General features: G+C 45.7%; 1 protein-coding gene across 1 annotated transcript in view; it reads left to right on the top strand.

Moving 5' to 3' along the window:
• SLC26A6 (solute carrier family 26 member 6) overlaps positions 1 to 16,120 on the top strand; it is a 35,101-nt gene extending 18,981 nt beyond the window's left edge. Inside the window, exons 10-21 of the mRNA XM_083603029.1 lie at positions 879 to 992; positions 2,004 to 2,081; positions 2,484 to 2,579; positions 3,804 to 3,910; positions 4,483 to 4,552; positions 5,830 to 5,922; positions 7,261 to 7,353; positions 8,120 to 8,206; positions 9,865 to 10,065; positions 10,943 to 10,997; positions 13,329 to 13,465; positions 14,498 to 16,120. Of these exons, the coding sequence (XP_083459155.1) occupies positions 879 to 992; positions 2,004 to 2,081; positions 2,484 to 2,579; positions 3,804 to 3,910; positions 4,483 to 4,552; positions 5,830 to 5,922; positions 7,261 to 7,353; positions 8,120 to 8,206; positions 9,865 to 10,065; positions 10,943 to 10,997; positions 13,329 to 13,465; positions 14,498 to 14,518 (1,152 nt within the window). The 3' untranslated portion in view covers positions 14,519 to 16,120. The remainder of the gene's footprint in view (positions 1 to 878; positions 993 to 2,003; positions 2,082 to 2,483; positions 2,580 to 3,803; positions 3,911 to 4,482; positions 4,553 to 5,829; positions 5,923 to 7,260; positions 7,354 to 8,119; positions 8,207 to 9,864; positions 10,066 to 10,942; positions 10,998 to 13,328; positions 13,466 to 14,497) is intronic.
• The last annotated feature ends 3,995 nt before the right edge of the window (positions 16,121 to 20,115 follow it).

The following is a 20,115-nucleotide window of genomic DNA, read 5'->3' as shown; positions in this document are numbered from 1 at the left end:
TGCTTACTTTACTTACTTCAGACTTACGTTGTTGCTTACATTACTTGCTTCAGACACAAACCTTCATTTATTATGGACTGGCTTTTCTTTCTGTCTTGTCCTACACTGGTCTTCAACTGGCAGGTTAGGACCTGCTAATGGGTTGCAGCCTGATCCTAGGTGGGCTGCAGCAGGAGACATACCACCATGCAAATATATGGCAAATGATTAAGAAATGGGTCTCCTAATGCGAGTTTGGGTTGAAAGTGAGGCCTGAGTCTCACTGAGCTTGAAATCTACTGTTGTGCTATAATATTGTTACTGCATTTGCATGACACATTTTCTTTGTGTCAGATGTGGATTGATCTGTAGGTGCTTCCTTCTGCAAGAAGTTGGGCTCCCTGACCCATCTTATCATCTGTTTTAATTTACCATTGGATAGTTGAGTACTTATGATACAAGTGGGTCTTCAGTTTGGGGAGCATCCATATATTCTGCCTGTCAGTCCCAGGTTGGCCATTTATACACCACCAAAGGTGAGGAAACCAAAGAAAAGACCAAACAGGCCGCAGGTGTGCATAAATTTGCAGATCTTAAACTATATGCATAGATGCACACTTAGAAATGATTGTATTAATTATGGACAGAAATGCAGCATATCCCTTGACCTGTGTGCCTGCTCAGTCTCCGGTCCGGGTGCTGTTGACGGGCATCTTCAAGGCCTGTGTTTGGTCCTTGATCTTTAAATTGGCTATGGGCCAGGCAGCCCTTAAAAGAGCAGGCTGCACAATAGGAACATCCTAGTCAATCCTTATGAGTGTCAAGCCCTGTGTAATGGGAAACTGGACCACAGAGCCATGCAGACACTCAGCCCTTCTCCATGGTTATGTCTCTTGCAGGAGCTGATAGCCTTGGGGCTCAGTAACTTCGTGGGCAGTTTTTTCCAATGTTACAGCATCAGCTGCTCCATGTCCCGCACCCTTGTGCAGGAGAGCACTGGAGGCAACAGCCAGGTACGTCCCCAATGTAAGATGTCATCTTTTTTCTGGTAGGAGCAGGTAGCAGTTTCTAAATCTAGCTGATGAGCATTGGAGCCGGGGTTGCAGAGAGAGCTCACTTGGAGCTAATGAAACAGCATCCTGGGTTAAGTTAGGTAACTAGGATTTGTCGTCCCTCTCTTGCGTCAAATGCCTAGTTCAAATCTCCCTCTCCCTGCCATTATTTTCACAGAACATAGAGCACAAATGACTTGATGTGCTGAGGATGGTTTGGCTATCCATTCACAGGGAACCGTATCCAGTCTGAGGGCAAGGCATGAGCCTAGGGGTGCCTCCAGACCATGGGTAGGCAAACTAAGGCCTGGGGGCCAGATGCGGCCCAATCACCTTCTAAATCTGGCCCGCGGATGGTCTGGGAATCAGCGTGTTTTTACATGAGCAGAATGTGTGCTTTTACTTAAAATGCATCTCTGGGTTATTTGTGGGGCATAGGAATTCGTTCATATAGTCCGGCCCCCCACAAGGTCTAAGGGGCAGTGAACTGGCCCCCTGCTGAAAAGGTTTGCTGACCCCTGCTCCAGACCGTCAAATGTTTTTCAGGAGGGATTCGAGCACCTTCTGAGAAACATGGCTTTGCACAATTAAAGTGGGTTAAAGTGCAACAATGCCCCCCTTTTTTTAAAAAAAAAGAAGCAGTCCTTTTTCCAGATTGGAAAAGCAAGGGGGAAATGCATTGGATGAATGATTCATGGGAACGGGGTATAAACACCCTGCAAGCAAATCAGGATGAATGCTCAGTATAGACCAGGCATAGTCTAACCTCCATGTCAGCTTTGTGCAATCCAAACAGGAGGAATGTTCGATAAGTCTGGAGGAGCTCTAGGCTTTTCACAAGGAAAACGAATGGAATGTCGTCAGTAGTTTAAGAAAGGGAGGGTGTATGTGTGTGCATTGAGGGGGGGGGTTCTTGCCCTTTTCTACTCCAACCAGCCTTGCACTTACTCATCTCTACACTCTCCTCTGCAGGTGGCTGCCCTGGTCTCCTGTCTCATCCTCCTAGTGACCATTTTGAAGATTGGGGCACTTTTTGAACAGCTGCCCAAGGTACGTTAAACAAACTTAGTGCTCTCAGTTTTTGGCTACAATCCTAAACATGCGGGAATAAGCTCAACAGGACTTATTTCTGTGTAAACATGCACAGGAGTATACTGTTTGTTTCATTTTACCTGTTGGTGGGATTAACTATTGGGGCAGGGGGTGTCTTTATATGTGCCAGCACCATATGTATCTAGCTTGTGAAAGACAACAGCAGCAGAGGGGCACATAGAATATCAAAGAAAACTATCATTTACACGCAAGACTAAACAGCCACATCTCCCTTTGAAGACTTCACAACTATGCAATAAAAGTCTCTTTAAACTGAGGCTTTTCTGTTGTTTTCTGTGTTGTGGGTGTTATGATACTCCCTGTTCTCTATTATATCTTTGCAATTTCCTTGTTCCTCAGGCCATTTTAGCTTCTATCATTATTGTCAACCTGAAGGGCATGTTCAAGCAGTTTAGAGATATCCGTATGCTTTGGAGATCCAACGTTACTGACCTGGTAAGGAAGAAAAGAGGAGCTCCATAGAAATAAGGGGAAGTCTGCTAGCCTGCTAGCCTGCCGTGGCCCTGCTTTGACACTGCTGCACCACACAATCAGCACGATCACGCAGTGCAGTTCTTGCTAAACTCCAGAACAGCAAACCAGAGGTCTGTCTAGCAGACACCTGGAAAAATATGTGAAACCAAACTGGTCCTCCCTAACTAAAACGCACAGGACTGCATGTTTGAATGCTTCCCCTCAGGAGTGGGGGTTTGGGGAATCCCTGCACATAGAACCCTTGAGTCATGAAGAAATCTCAGTGCTAGAGTTGTTATCTCAAACATTCTAGTTTTCTATGTGCCAGAATGTTTCTGTTGTTGTTGTTTTACCCAAAAATGAAAGTAGGGGCAGCATTCAAATATGTATTTCCTGCAGATCTCACTTGCAAATAATTTATATTTATTGAAGCATTTTCCAGACCCCTGCTGTGTGTCTGGCTTCGTTACCCCAGTGACTGTTTTGCCTGCTGCTGCTGGCACATGGCAGTGCCATAAATGTTGGCAACTGCAGCTGAGAGGCTTGGGCTCATTGCAAACTTTGCAGTGAAGTACAGAAAGCTCAGCTTACATGATCAAAGCGACAGCCTTCACAAAGGCTACCATGCGTCCCGCGGTGCATCCAGGATCCATGCTTCCTTGCATCTCCTGGTACATGCAGGAACAGCACATCCCTGGATGATTCCATGCATGCTCTTTAAAATTGCTGGCTTAAAGCTATTGTTTTAGCTCTGCTTTAGTTTTTAGGCTATCTTTCATATTTTGTTTGCATTGCACTATTTTATGCTGCCTTGTGTACTTCAGTAAAGAGTAAAAGGTAAAGGGAGCCCTGACCATTAGGTCCAGTTGTGGCCGACTCTGGGGTTGTGGCACTCATCTTGCTTTATTGGCCGAGGGAGCCGGCGTACAGCTTCCGGGTCATGTGGCCAGCCTGACTAAGCCGCTTCTGGTGAACCAGAGCAGCGCACGGAAACGCCGTTTACCTTCCTGCCAGAGCAGTACCTATTTATCCACTTGCACTTTGACGTGCTTTCGAACTGCTAGGTGCAACAGGGAACAGTTGTAGATCAGGACAGACAGTTGCATAATTCAGCAAGTTTTCCTTAAGTCTTCTGTTGATATTTGGGGGCAATTGTACTTACACTTTCTCTATTGTTTCTCTCTCTCCTCCTCCCACGCTCTGCAGCTGATCTGGGTTGTAACCTTTATAGCTACTATTGTGTTGAATCTTGACATGGGGCTGGGGGTTGCTGTGGCCTTTTCACTTCTCACCGTAATCTTCCGGACCCAGATGTGAGTATTCCTTGGCCTGCAAAGGAGAGGGGGAAGTGGGCTTGGGAATGGGCCTTTGCCAGGTAGCAGAAAAATGGTAGCATTCTGGTACCACCTCCTGGTGCCACTCAGTTAAAATGTCAGAGCTGAGCCAGGAACCCAGAAGATCAAGCCAGGAATCAGAGCCAAAGCAGAGAGCAAGCCATAGCCAGGAAAGATGTATCATTACCAGTAGTTTTAGCCTGAACAGAAGCACTTCATAGCCCTTCTTCTTAAGGACAGCCAGTGGCCAGACATTTGGGAAGAAATAAATATTAAAGGAACTGTGTTAGTCTTTGGCATTCATCAATGCAGCAGTCTGTAATGATGAAAGTGTGGTGATGACTGACCAATGTGTTCACCTCCCAGGAGATACTTCTCACCAGAACTGACACTTATCATAATCTCAGACTGGTGTATTGAACAAGTTCCAACTTTCACCCATATGAATTTGGCAACTTCTCCATCAGCATAAAATTCCAGGTGTCATGAAGTTGTTGCTAAGTAGACTGAACAGAGTCTTTGCTAATATCTCTTTTTCCATCTTCTCTAAGGCCCCATTATTCCATTTTAGGACAAGTGCCCACAACTGATGTTTACAGAGATGTAGCTGAATATCAAAAGGTAAAGTACATTTGGAAAATGACTCGGGGAGATGACTATGGAGGGGCTATATAGAAAATGGTGTGTGTGCTTTGAAAAACAAAGCACTGTGCTTCCTCTTGGACCAACGCAAACATGAGCGGGAAGAGCCAGGAAGATGTGCATGTCTAATGGAGGGCTGGGATGAGACAATCCCAAGATGCAAAACGGTTTATCCTTCTCAAGCCCTTTTGCTCACATCTTACTAGGAGCAACCTCTGTTCAACCACAAAGCATTTCACCAAGTGCTGTTTCGAATCCAGATTTCTAGCCACAGAAATCACATGCCCTGTACAAAAGCCTAGCCTTTGTTTGTTTGTTTGTTTGTTTGTTTGTTTGTTTATCAAATACTTATTCCACCTGTTAGGAGGTCCTACACATGAGTAGGCATCCAACAGAGACACATGCCCGACTGGCATGTTCTCTCCCTCCTGGTCGGTCGTTCTGGAGCTTTGAAAGCTTTCTCCAGCCCGAACATCACAGCGATTGATGCCTTGCAGACATCAGCACACTTCAGGATCAGCAGAGTCTTGGCAGTCAGCGTAACAGACCCAGTAGCGCAACATTTTGGCTAAACTACTTTATTTACATATATAGTGGTACCTCGCAAGACGAATGCCTCAGAAGACGAAAAACTCCCAAGACGAAAGAGTTTTTCGTTTTTTGAGTTGCTTCGCAAGATGATTTTCCCTATGGGCTTGCTTCGCAAGACGAAAACGTCTTGCGAGTTTGTTTCCTTTTTTAAAAAACCGCTTGAAGAGGTGCAGTTGCGACTGACCGTGCTTCGCAAGACGAAAAACATCGCAAGACGAAAAGACTCGCGGAACGAATTAATTTCGTCTTGCGAGGCACCACTGTAATACATTCGGAGCATTCTAACTCAGCTCCTTCTTCATCAGCATCAAACAGCAAAGAGAAAGAGGCAAAGGAACAAATGTCCTACATCATGGAAACACAGTAATACAAACATCCTGTCTCCGTCACTTCCCACTATGTGGAATGAAAACATACACCATCATGTGATAAAACCAATCCCATGACTGCAACACGGGGCAAGAATCCTAACAAGAAGCACAGGAGATCAACCATGGATTTACTTTCTGTTTTATTTTCACAACACCACTTTGAGGGATGTTAGATTGTAATTTGTCCACAGTGAGCTGGTCAGCTTTGTGGCTGAGCGGGGATCTGAACAAAAGTCTCCTTGGGTTCAAGCTACTGTGACACCATAATAACTCCTTGTTTTGTTCTGTTTCTAGGCTGAGGAGATCCCAGGCATGAAGATTTTCCGCTCCTCTGCTACGATCTATTTTGCTAATGCTGACTTGTATGCAGAAGCCCTAAAGAAGAAGGTGAGGAGGGTTCAGAAGATGTCCCTCATATTTCTTGGGGGGGGCAGAGTCTCTATTCCCCCAGTATTCTTAGTCCTCTCTGCTCAGATTTGATATAGAAAGGAAAGGGACTGAGGCATAGACTGAAGCCTTGTTTAGTTATTCTTCAGCCCCACCATAATCAGCATGCAAAGGCCACCAGGATGGTGTGTGTGTGTGTGTGTGAGAGAGAGAGAGAGAGAGAATGGGTCTTATTGAAGGGTTGCTGCTGGGTGGGACAGCTGTAAGATTTTTGCTTTGGAGAACAGGGTGTGGGTTTTTTCCATTTTGTTCTGTTGCTGTTGGGATTATGTTCTTATATTCCTGTTGCTGGGCCTTTATATTAACTATTTGCGGATTCTTTAATCTTAATATATATTCACTAGCATGAGCCCATTTTGATTAGCCTATTAATATTTGTGTGACAGTTTAATTTTTGTTAGACATTGTAGTTGCTCGAGCAACATTTCAAGATAATTCACTGTTTTATTATGTACACTTTTCCAATATTGTGATCTGCTTTGAGCATCGTTTGCCATGGAAAAGGGGCATACAATTAAACTCACAGCGATGGTGCCTAAAAGATATTAGCATAGTTAGCAGACAAACTATCCTGGGGAGGGAATTCCACAAGTGAGATACCTGAGCCAAATAGACCCCCCCCTGACAATAGCTGATGGAGGGCACTGGAGGAAGATCTTAGTGTTTGGGGAGGTTGATACAGGAGAAAAGTTCTCTCAGACATCTGAATCCTCAACCAGGATGGGCTTTAAAGGTAAGCACCAGTGCTTTGAATTGTGCTTGGAAACAGATTGGAAGCCAGTGGAGTCGTTTAAGAACTGGCAATACATGTTTCACAAAGTTTTGGTCCCAACCAGTAGCTTAGCAGCCATCTTTTGACCTAATGCAGCTTCCAGGCAGTCTTCAAAGCCAGCCCTATGTACAACACATCACACTGGAGGTTATCAGAGTGTAAATAGCTGTAGTCTGCTTCTCTCTATCTTGGAAGGGGCACAACAGTTGCACTGGTCTTAGCAAGATTCTTCATGCCACTGTCAATGCTTGGTCCTCTAACAATAGAGCAGGATGAATTGGCAGCACCTAAATTACTTACCTGATCCATTACCTGAGGCCACTTGGGCCTCATTTGCAGAAGCCAAACAGAATTCATAGTATGAAAGAGGCTCATAGACCATGGCTATGGGTATCACTATATAACACGTACAAGGAGCACATAGGAAGCAAGCAAACAGGCTAGAGTGATCTATACCTTGCTAAAACCAATAGCTGCTGGTACATAAATATATGTCTCTTTTTCAGTGTGGCTTTGATGTGGACCGTCTTGTTGAAAAGAAGAAAAAAGCCCTAAAGAAGAAGCAGAAGAAAGACAAGAAGGAAGCCAAGAAGGCAAAGGTGGACCATTTTCTTCTAAATTACTAATTAGTGTGTTTCCATGAAGTTTATTGTGTGTGTAGTTAATTCATAAATAATTTGAGGCAAGAAGGAAAGGCGGCTAAATCATTGTTTTCATGTGGGGACCTGTTCACACATGACACTAAGCGCACTTTTGCTAAAAGGACCTTTGGTGTTTTGTAAATACTTGCAGATTTTGTTAATACAGCCTAAGCCAGCCATGTTTTAACTTGGGGATAGTTAGACTGTAGCCCTTCAGATGCTGTCGGACTACAACTCCCATCATTCCCAACCACTGGCCATGCTGGTTGGAGCTGATGAGGACTGGAGTCCTCCAGTATCTGGAGGTTCACAGGATAGTTACCCCATTTTCAACCTGAAGTGAGATCCATTTAGGTGGGGAATCTTTTTCAGTACAAGGGCCATATTCCATTTTGGCAACCTTACAGTGGCCACAAACCAGAGGTCAGCAGGGCCAGAGGCAAAATTGGCCAGAGCAATGACCAGTAGAGTGTGTCTAGTTTCTACACATGCTCACACACCTTGTTCTATCGTGTATGTCATAGTTCAAGGACATCTTCCAGCCACAAGGGCACAGGGTTTGAAGCTTTCCATAGAAGCTCAAGCAAGATGTAACTTCCCTGTTCCTTCTGCCCTGCTGTTCTTTGTCCCAGAAGTAATTTATGGAGGTTCTCAAAATGTCACATGGAGACACAATTTCTTTGAGTTTACTCAGACTTCTGTTCTGCTCTTGTTTTGGTAACAGAAAATGGCTTCTCAGATCAAAACAGTGTGTGACTCTGGGAGCAACAACCTGGCGTTTGTGAATATAGATATGGAGGCAAGGCCACAGGTATTTATCAATCTGGGCATGAAAGAAAGTTGCGGTCAACATTTCCAGGAGCAGGCATTTAACATGATCATATGAGTAAAACCCATATGATGACGATGTTGATGATGTTTGGTACCATGGGGAACAATCTGGATTTGTTGTCTCAGGCACCAAAATGTGTTGGTCTGTCTCTGAGTAGACTTGCCGCAAACCCTTCATACTGTTGATAAAGTGACTCCCCACCAGAGCTGCTAGAAAAGTTGTGGCACAAAGAGAGGGTTGCAAAACACAAAGTGACCTGGGCTTTCTGTTTGCAATCAGTTCTATGCCTCTTCTTCACTGAGGAGCTTCCCCACTGCAAGGACTGTACGCACATCTTCCCATTGGCCTGGTTCGCATGTCATACAAAGTCAAAGCATGGCTTAGTGGAAATGTGCTGGCTCCCAGAGAAGAGGCTGTGGCTTTTTTGCTCCTCTCCTGTCACTCTGCTGCTCTGCTATGCCCTGATTTGGCTTAATGTGTCATGTGAACCTAGGCTTGTGAGTTAGTGCTCTGACCACAGGCTGACCACAAGTTATAACCAAGGTTTGTCCTGAACTACAAGCCTGGGTTCTGACAACATGTTAAGTGAAATCATGGCTTCACTCAGCACAGCAACAGAACAATCGCTGAGGAGCCCAGCAGCTGCAGTTTCCTCCCAGGAGCCCACGAGATCCTGCAATGCCATGACTTGGCTTGGCATGACATGTGAACCAGGCCAATGAGAACAGAACCTGTTGCCTAAAGGATTTTTTCTTTTAGACAACTCATAAATTGATTGTAATAAATGGAATAAACCCAAAACAATATGAGATACAAAATATCCGATAGGCTGCCTACCTGTGCAAAGAAACATCCCAAAGATGTCAGAGTCCAGCATATTATGAGGGAGATGGAAACCCCCTTTCAGTGCCAGATTTAGGGCAGTGCGGGCCGTTCCCTTGCACAGGGCTCCAAGCCAAGGGGGAGCAAAATTGAGATGATCCATAATTGAGACGATCCATTCGGGGGTGCCAAATTTTGGCCATATTAAAAAAGTTTAGCAAAGTCCACCCCTGCTCCTTTTCCAAAAGGGCTGTTCTTGTGGCTGCAGCTCTCTGTACGTCTTCTGAATAGAGATGGGTGAATCTGCCAGTTTTGGTTTCTCTTAGTTCCTCATTTCCCCAAACTTAACTTCAATTCTCCACATTTCCACATCGGTTTGTGATTATTTTTAAAGTCCTTATGAAAATTCAGCAGCATTTCAGTTCGAACTTCTAATATATGCAATTTTGCCATATATGCAGATTTTATGCAAAGCATATTTTCCCTTAATATGAATCACTTTTGTCATATTAATATAAGTCCGCTAGCTTATGCATTTTTAGGCACGCTTTACTGCGGTATGTGCATTCTTGTGCACGTTGCTTGACTAAAGAACTGCACTGCAAAATTTGCAGGTGTGAATTTCCAAGGGTGGTTGTGTTTTGTTTCATGTAGTGTTTTGGAATGTGCAAATTAAATGTGAAGTGAATTGAATTTCTCACCCACCCTTAGTGGGTGCTGAGACACCCTATGAGCAGAGCCAACCTGAGAAAACCCGATGGCCAGAACACTGTTTCATGTTGGGGGAAAATACTGTGTTTTTTCTTTCCTCACAGGAGCAGGGAGATGACACAGCAGCCACTGCTGCTAATGGAAGTGTGACTGACTTGGCCGCACAAAACCAGAGCCAGCCACAACCTTCTGGCAAACCCACTTTGCATTCCCTGGGACTAAAGAAGCCTCCTCTTCACTCGCTCATCCTGGACCTCACCCCTGTCAACTTTGTGGACACCGTCTGCATAAAGACCTTTAAAAACGTAAGGAGGGGACAACCACCAGGAGAGGGACACCCGTCATGAGAGAGTTGTTCTGTGTGCAGCCAAATCTAAAAGGCAAATCTGCCTCAGGAGGAAGACCTCTGGAAAGGGAGGGGTTTCAGATGGCCTGAGCTGCTTGCCTGCCAGCTAGATGACTGAGAGCCAAACTCCATGTGAGGTTAAATGCAGCTTTGCATCTAAACCTGTAGGTTTCTTAAAATGCAGACAGCACCAGCTAAAGGTGCTGTGAAGAGAGGATTGATATGTAGCAGGATTAGAGAAGGAATTAAGCCCTTTCCTCCCCTGCTGGAGTCCTGAGGAAAATCCCTCCTCTGAAGCTGGTATTTGTTTTGGGGTTTTGTTTTTTGCATTCCCCACTGGTGCTAATACTAACTTTAAAGGAGAGATTTAACATCATGTCTCTCATTGGCCCTTCAAAAGGGGTTTCCAACAAACTGTGGCTTCGATTACATTGTGATGGCTAATCTGTGCTTCTGAACCTTGCTCATCACTCGCTTTCATCTGTTAATTGCTTCTCTCTCTGCCAATCACATCTGTCACAGAAATTACTGGCATTTAAGACACCAAATAATCCAAATCAGTCAAAAATGTGAGGAAGGTATTTTATTTTCTCAGTTTTTCTTTGGCAGACACCTTAATCACTGTCTTTGGCAGACACCTTAATCACTACCCACATAAAATTCATTGATTTCAGCAAAAAAGTGCACAGGGAGGTCCATGCAGGTAACATGTGGGCTTTGTGGAATAACTTCCTAGTGTCTGAAGCTGCCCTGCCATGGCAGGATAGGCAAATGCAACCTCTCAGGTTCCTGCGAAGTATCTTGTCTCAGTTGTTTATGCTTGTTGTCCTTGGCAGATATTTAAAGATTTCCAAGAAATTGAAGTGGACGTGTTTCTCGTCGGTTGCCATGGTAAGGAGTTCTAGGAAGTCACGGGTCAGCCACACTGCAGTAAGCAAGTCATAGCCTGTCAGGGGCTGGACTGGGGAGGAATGGTGGGAGCCGCTGCCCCCCTTCTCCTGAACCTTCCCAAGGGCAGGAGGACAGTATTGATTTAGAACAGTGGTTTGCAGAGGGACATAGTCCAGAGGGGGAAAGCTGGGAAATACTGGGTGAGGAACAGCTAGAAGAGGAAATACCAGGAGAGAGACGGCTAGCAGGTTCAGTATCTTTGGACAGCATTCCTGACCCCCCCCCCCGCCTAAGACTAGGTGGGCTCAGAGTGATAGAACACATAAAGCAGAGGCAACAAGCTCAGATTACCTGACGTAGGAGTGATGTAGATTAATGGGGGAGGAGAGGGTGAGCCTGTACAGTGGTACCTCGGGTTACATGCGCTTCAGGTTACAGACTCCGCTAATGCAGAAATAGTATCTCTGGTTAAGAACTTTGCTTCAGGATGAGAACAGAAATTGTGTTCCGGCGGCGCGGCGGCAGCAGGAGGCCCCATTAGCTAAAGTGGTGCTTCAGGTTAAGAACAGTTTCAGGTTAAGAACGGACCTCCGGAATGAATTAAGTACTTAACCTGAGGTACCACTGTACTGGGAACAATGCCATTTCTATAAGAGATATGCATTCCTTTGTCTCTGTGCTGGTCCCGGGGGGAAGGTTACCGTTGGCATAGTCAAAGTCCGGTCCTGGGTCACTAGCCTGGAAACAGTTCACAAGGAGCGGGGCGAGGTCCGAAGCAGGAAGCCAGGCAGGGACAGGAACACTGGAGGGTCAGGTCTGGGTCCGGGCAGGAACAGGAACTCAACAACGACGTTGCTCCCGCAACCTGGGACCGGGCTGACTGGCCTTTATCTTCTCTGAGGCCAGGGGCGGTCCCGGCCCCCAGGAGACCCGCCTCTCCTGGCCTTAAGGCGAGCACTCCTCCTGGGAGAAACCAGTTCCCTTCGCCTCTCTGCCCTGAGCCTCTGCAGTTCAGGAGAGGCTGAAGGGTTACTGGGCCCAGGGGGAGACTCACCTGTAGCCACTGAGTCCTCAACCACCTCTGGAGCCAGAGTGGATTCACCTGGTGCCTGCTCCTGAGGATCTGGCACAGGTGCAGGCGCTTCAGAATCAAGGCCCTGCCCCAGTTCAGCTGGCCCTGGAGGCGGGGACTCCTGTGCAGGCTGGGATTCCTCCGGTTCAGCCTCTGAATCGGATTCCCAGGCCATAACAGTCTCTCACTGTGATTATTAAAGAAACTAACTGGTAAGAACACTCCTTTCATTTGATCTGCTTCTTCACTGCCACCCAGGGAGGGATCCGATTCCCCAAAGCTGAACATAACCTGAGAGTGTGTGCATCTTCTATCGCTGGTGATTCCTCCATTCTCGGCCTTGTCCTGGATGCGCACTTCCTCCTGCCCTTTGGACTTCTTCTGTTTCATAGTCACATTATTCCATCAAGCCTTTGAATTGGTTAAAAATGTGCTACTGAAGGGCAGAAGGAGCCAGTGATTCAGATGCTGTGGCAGAGGGCCCAGGACATAAGTGACTATAATTTGTGTTAAATGACAGTGGGACGCACAGTTGCTCATGCTAAAGTTTGAACCTGACTCTTGTTAACGATTCAGGATATGTGGCACAAAAGTCCTTGTATAACGCTGAGAATTCACTACATTTGCTTCAGCTGCTACTGGTTGGGGTCCCACAACATCTGGAAGGCATCACAGCAGCCGACCTCTGCCCAGTCTAAATCTTCCTCTGCCCCCCCCCCATTAGATCAGCAACTTCAAGAGCAAAAGTGTCTCCCATCTCCCCTGTGGTGGTAATAGCATCCGGGAATGATTTAGATCAGGGAAAGGGATGAAAAGGTGAAAGACTCTTTTCCAGAGCTCCAGTTCCCAGAGCAACTGCAGGGGGCTGCTAGTTAGCTAAGCAGACACACTCCTCACACTAAGTGGGAGGTCCTAATCGTAGATCTCCCACATGAGCATTATCCCTGGTTTGGCCCTAAGTGAAAAAACTGCCCTGTGCCCTGGCTCTTACGTCATGCCCAACTTGTGAGCTCCCAGGGGTATCTGGGTGGCCACCATTGGAGACAAACCTTTATTCTGATCCAGCCAGCAAATCCCTATGTTTTTAGCTTAGAGGGGAAAACAGGTGATAGGTAGATCTGAGCATTCATGGTTAGTGTGGCTGGCATCATTTGGCGGAAGTGGATTGAAACGGCATTCATGGCTGGCATCAGCGTGGCTGGCATCAGTGGGCTGAAATGGCACCCTCACGTGGCTTTTCCTTGTCTTTCCCCCTGTAGCTTCTGTCATTACCCAGCTGGAAAGAGGCAATTTCTTCAGCCAGACCATCACCAAGCAGCACCTTTTCCCATCTGTACATGATGCTGTTACCTATGTTACCAGGAACCGGGGAGAGAGCTTGCCACAAACTGTCACAGTATGTAGTTAGCCTTTTCCTTTCCTTTCCTTTCCTTTCCTTTTCTGGCTGGAAACTTTAGTCCTAGAAATCTCACAGGGCAATATCGCATTGCTACTTCCAAGCCAGGCATTCAGACCACAATGATGGATCTATTCCTCTACCTTGCTCAGCTCAGTCTTCCATCATATATGTCATTAGGCCTCCCTACATTGAAAGGCCAGTGCACACTCCACAGCCAGATCTGTAGAATGGGTGCACCATATCTCGAGTGTGCTAGGAAGACTCTCCCCATCCATTGTGTGCTCTGCCCATCAAATGTACATTGCTTTAACTAAGACACAGCCAATATACTAACCAGGAAGTTGCTTGATCAAATGCCTTCTTTGGCATGGACTACTAGTTTGCCTGAGGCAAGTCATTACTTCTTCGCCTTGACCTTGCTTCTACAACTGTAACATGGGACTTATCTTGTAGGAATTGCCATACCTGAGCAGTCATGCAAACCCCTAACATATGTGTTTTAATTGCAGGCAAGTCTGTTTGCACAAATGTTGGTTGTTGATCCGCATGTTCTGGTAAAATTATCCCATCACTTTTATTGTTGCAAAGAGTCTGACAAGAAAAGTGATGGGAAATTGCAGTAGAAATTGCAGGATAACAGCCTCTAACTGGCAGTGTTGTGTAACATTAATGCAGACATGTCAGGAGGATCGCTCAATAAGCCAGTGACATTGTATAACATCTGTGCAAGTTACTTGTAAATGCTCAGTAAACTGCTGGCCTGGAAGCTCCCTTAGAGGGGATGTTGTGAAAACAAGAAGCTATTTTCCATCCAGTTTGTACAAGAGTTATTCCTTAGGCAGATCTTGACAGCTTCTTTGATGGACATGTAAAGTCTATGGCTGAACAGTTGCTAGAGGAATCTATATACATCTCTATCAGAAATATGGATACCTCAGATAGTGAACAAGTAAACGGAAGAGAAATGTTGAGTTAATTCAAGGTTCTCTCAGAAATCAATTCTAGCAACTTTATTCTTCATCTTCACAGGATAACGCCACTAAAATGTAACCAGCGGAATCATCTGCTCCTCTAGTTCTCACAGAGGAGCCAGCACCTTTTCAGACGACAGTATGAACTGCCCTTTTCCAAATAGTTATGTGGGATTCTCCACCACTGGGTGGTGGGAACCTGCGTTGGCTTTTTTTGGAGAGACTTATTGGAACCTTCAAGAAACTGAGACTCGGTTGAGGGCCTTCCTGCCCACCTACTTCAAAACTCCACAATTCCTGCCAGCGGGGGGTGGGGGAGACCCCTTTCAGACATTGGAAGTGCCTCACTTGTTGCTATGGCTACTTTTGGATTTTTCCACTGAATCCTGCCAACTAATTTGGTGAAGCACAGGGTCATCTGCAGCATTCTCTACCTGTTTTAAGTGCCTATCAAGCTGGAGAGGCAGAACACTAACATATTCCCTCTGGGGGCCTTGAGTCCCTACTTATTCCTTCTCTCCTGGATTGCAATTTTAAAACCATGTCCATGGAATCTCCACTTACAAGGATCAAGTAATCAGTGATAAAAAGGACCTGTTGGAGAGCCGCCATCATCCAGAGCAGAAAAGGTGGGTCTAGACGGACTCTCTATAAAGCAGCTTTATATCTTTGAACTTGCCCCATTTCAATAGACCCTAACTACAGCTTGCTGAGACAACGTACAGGAGGCAAGGTCAAGAGGAATATTACTGCTTCTGGAAAATTATATATGTATTGAAATAATAAATGAATGGAAGTCTGACCTGAGAAAGATTTCATGTGAAAGAGTCCCACTGGAATGGGTGGAATGCGCTGGCACCCACCTCTTAATTTGTTTTAGATATGTGGAATCTTATATATCAAATGTCCTTGCCCATTTTGTATGAGGTATACATTTAGCAGAGTGCGACTAACAACTGATGTAATTGCAGAAAATATTCCGGACATACATTTTTGTTCTGCCTGAGTGTTGTTACAGTTTTTCTAAGCTTTGCTAAACTCCATTCACTTCAGAAGAAATCAATGAATGCAAACCCCAAACCCCAAGGTCAAGAAAAATGTAAATATGTACAGATTTTACTTAGAAAACTCTTTTCAGAAATGAGATACTATGTCCTTTATTATTGTTGTTATAAATTTGTGGGGGATCCCCCAAAACCCTAAAAATTAATAAATGGTAGGTTTTTGATTAATGGATGAAAGTACAAGCTGCAGGACTGTGCCAGACCAGGAATCCCTGGGCTGGCTTATGCAAACCAGCCTGGCTGGCCTAGTGCAGAGTAAATCTGTTAACAAGACAAAAGGGGTTGATGGGCCATCTGAGAGGAATCCATTGACTTGAGGAGACAGATGCTACCAAGGTCATGGTGTGTGTGTGTGTGTGTGTGTGTGTTTGAGGTGACAGGAAAAGGGAGTCTGGAAGCAAGGGGTTCTGGGAAGGAAAAAGAGGAAGAAAGGCTGGGATCCATCTTTGGGGAGGCTGGCTGCAGGCTGGATGGGAGAGATGCCTTAGACTCCAGGGCTGCACTTCTGCAGGGTACAAGCATCTCCTGAAATGACTATGCTTGAAATGACCAAGATCTGGACTCCCTCCATGCAGACTGAAGGTGTAAATAGGTGAATAAACCGTATTTCTTAAAGCCACGATAGTCTCCGTTTTGTCTCAATTTTCCAAAGGACCACAGACCCTGGGTGACTGCCTGGAACCCCATGGACTCTTGCCGCTAACTGACCCACATACACACACAGAGGCACACAACTTTTGTAACATTATCTCTCACTTATGCAATTTATGGTTCCCATCATACCAGATTATTTCCAGAATAATCTGCCCAAGTATTAGGGCAGAATGGAACAGCAGTTCATTCTCAGATGCATTCATAGCATGGTCAACAACTAATGAGAATTTTAGACATCACGTGTAAAATAAGTTAACATATCAAATCTAAATAATGAAATGAATTATTATCCAAAAGCTGCTAATTACCATAATGGCCAAGCCACACACGAGTCTCTATGGTCTAGGCACAGATTGGTCCAATGCACAGCCCAAAGGCCACATGTAGCCCTGTGTAGGGAAGTTTTTAATGACTGATGTTTTAATGTATTTTTAATCTTTTGTTGGAAGCTGCCCAGAGTGGCTGGGGAAACCCAGCCAGATGGGTGGTAGACATAATACATCATCATCATCATCATCATCATCATCATCATCATTATTATTATTATCTGCAGCCCTCAATGCCTTTTTTTGTGGCCCTCAGTAACATTTGACACACACACCCGGCCCTTGTGCTGCCTTTCCAAAGCCGGGTATGGAGGCACTGGGCTTTGGGAAGGAGACGTGAGGGCTCTGACAGAGTCCTAGAGTTCTCCTGTCTTTCTCAATGCCTAGTTAGCACTTTCCCAGCTTTAGGGAGAAGCTGGGAGGGCTCTAGGACCCTGCCTGAGCCTAGAGCCTCCTTCCCAAAGCCCAGAACTTCACTTAGCCAGCTTTGGGAAGACAGCACGAGGGTTGGGGGGGCGCGTGTCAAATTTTGGGCTTGCTTCCCCCCACCCCACCCCCACCTCCACGTGACAAGGCTATGAGCAGCCTGCAGGTTCCATGTTCCTTGCAGCCATCTTGGTATGAAAAGCTGGGCCGCCCTGCTAGGGTTTACACATCACCCCAAAAAAGGACTAAACAAGACAGGGATTTGCACGAAATGCTAATGAATATGTATATATGCAAATTTAGAATGACTATAGCTCAAATAACAATAAATCCATCTCAGCATAATGGGGAAGACTGTGAGCTGTGTGGCAGCTCAATCTGCTGTCCATGAGCTTGCTGTCGATGGGCAACTTCAAGGCCCCTCCTGTCCCCCTTCTTATGGCAGAGCAAAACATTTGGCACCAGCTTGTCTGCAGGAGTTGCCAGAAGGAGGTTACGAGGCGCCATCCCACCAGATTCATGTAGGGTTTACTCCTTAGCCTTTTCTTCTCCTGAAGATATCCCGCAAGGCAGTGGGGATTTAGGATCAGAGTTTTCCTTCTGGTTGTGCTATGGACATGGAAGGGGAAGCGAGGCTGCTTCACGGCTCACCATTAAAGGGTACCTTCTGGTACAGAATAACACGCCTTGTATCTCACAGCTTGAAGGATAACCCTTGGTTGCCCTGGATGGAAGACAGAGAGGGGCGTGCAAAGGTATACACACAACAGGCAAGTAAAAACTAGCCGACTGGACAATGGTAACGTTCACACCCATTGCTCCGCCCACTTTTGCTTCTTGCCCCGCCCACAACTTACAAGTGGCCCCAAGCAGGTTGCCAACAAGGGAATGTGGACCTCAGGCTAAAAAAGGCTCCATGCTTCTGCTATGCAGAAGAGAGCCTGATTTAGTTCAATATAACTTTCGTGGCTATATGGGATTGCAGATAAACAATGTAACTGTACTTTTAATGTTTCAGTGTTAGCAGTTGCTAATGCATAAATAATAATAATCTCTATACATTCTGGCAAGCGACCTTTGGATTTCGGCTTCAAAGCTGCCAGAAGATAACTTCTTTTCAGATAAATAAGGGATGGTAAATCAGGGATGGTAAATTGCTATAAATCTAATCCTGGGTTTTATTAAACATTGTCCTGCTTTGTTTTTACTAGCTCACCCCATCTTTTCTTAAACAAGCCTTACATAGTTTTAATTTGGATGATTGATGTGCTCCTTTAAGAATCCTCCCACCTCCATTTAAGTCCCCTCCAGTGACTCAGAATTTTACCCAAAGCCCAAAGGCCCAAATGACATTACATTTGACTGCTGAGACAAAAAAAGTTGAATACAACCTAAATAATACATAAAAGGCCTTCATAATTAATTCACCAGGAATTTTCGGCTTCATTGCTCAATTGAGTGGTGGTGCTGGGGAGGCTAAAATATAATTTATTTATTTAGAAGATTTCTAACCTGCTCGTTATTTAAAAAAAAAATATATCCCAGAGTAGGGCACAAAATAACTGACAAAGCACATAATAAAATGTAAGTTATGCAAAATAATATAACATTTTAAAACATTGACAGCAGCAAAACACATTAACGGAGCAGAGATATGAGAAGGTTGCTCGGGAAGAAATGTGGCCCTAAGCAGTGGGGGACTTTGGGCTCGTGCTCTTTGCTATGCTAAAATTCACACACACACACACCTCTCGAGCTCTGTTCTGCAGTATTCTTGTGGCATCCCTTGCAGTGCAGCACCCAGTACAACCACATTGGTTGTGCTACCCTAAAACTTCCTCTGCCCTCAGGTTGAAAAAGGTTCCTCTCCCCTGGCCCAGCCACAGTGTTCTGCAATAACTGAAACTTCCAAACCAAGCCCCAAAGCAGCGCCACTTAGAGCACATAGCAGTAATGCAAACACGAGGTTACCAGCACATGAAACACTGTGGGCAAGGTATCCCTGCCAATGATTAGTTGTAGCTGATCACCCTTGGCCACTGTGACTGCACTAAGCTATGTCTCAGGCCTGCCCAGGCAAGTTTCTTGTGTGCGCACGTGCACTACAAACTGGTTCTTACCATTGTCTGAGTCCTCTATCCCATATCCCGCAAGTGTCCCAGAAAAACCAGGACATCCCGTTTTTTTCTCGTGAGAGAATGGCTGACATTTTGGAAGCAGTGATCCTGAGCATTTTCTCACCATGATATTTCCTGGGGCAATGATCTCGCTCAGCACCCCAAAGCGCTTTTTTGGGGGAGAAATCCGGGTGTGAAATTGTGCGAGATCATTATGTCCAAAACAGCTGCCATCCTCTCATGAGCAGAAAACAGGAAGATGGTGTCAAGGAAGATTGTGTCCCAGGATTTTGCTGTTGAGGTGTTGGAAGGTATGCTAATATCCCACTTTACACATTGGCAGTAGCAGCACTGATGATGGGGAAGAAAGGTAAAAGGTAAAGGACCTCTGGACGGTTAAGTGCAGTCAAAGGCAACTATGGGATTGCGGGGCTCATCTTGCTTGCAGGCTGAGGGAGCTGGCATTTGTCCACAGACAGCTTTCCGGGTCATGTGGCCAGCATGACTAAACCGCTTCTGGCACAACACAACAACGTGACAGAAACCAGAGTGCACGGAAACGCCATTTAGCTTCCCGCCACAGCGGTACCTATTTATCAACTTGCACTGGCATGCTTTCGAATTGCTAGGCTGGCTGAAGCTGGGACAGAGGAACGGGAGCTCACCCCGTCATGGGGATTTGAACAGCCGACTTTCCGATCGGCATGCTCAAGAGGCTCAGTGGTTTAGACCACAGTGCCATCCTCCTGATACCAGTGACACTGATGCTAACTTGGTGGTGAGGTTCAGGCTACAGAGGTGCCCCATTGGGACCAATTTGGCTCTCTTGCTGGTGCCACCCATGCAGCCTTGATCTCCCCAGCACCTATCCTACCCTGTCCAAGTAAGCAGCAACAACACCAGTGTCAAGGGGGTGGCTCTACAGCTTCACCCCCTGTGCAAAGTGCAACAGCACAGAACATTCCATGTGCAGTCTAAGGGTAAGTGTTAAAGTCAACTAGCCAAGAGGTGGACAGTTGGAGGTATTGCTTAGTAACCATGCATAGTGGTGTGATATTTGATGAGGTAGCACGTGCCATAATTGGTTGG

This window comes from Podarcis filfolensis (assembly GCF_964270895.1).
Source record: "Podarcis filfolensis genome assembly, chromosome: 2".
In the NCBI taxonomy this organism is placed as follows: domain Eukaryota; kingdom Metazoa; phylum Chordata; class Lepidosauria; order Squamata; family Lacertidae; genus Podarcis; species Podarcis filfolensis.
Note: the sequence above shows the minus strand (reverse complement) of the source record. Positions and strands in the feature narration are given on the sequence as shown.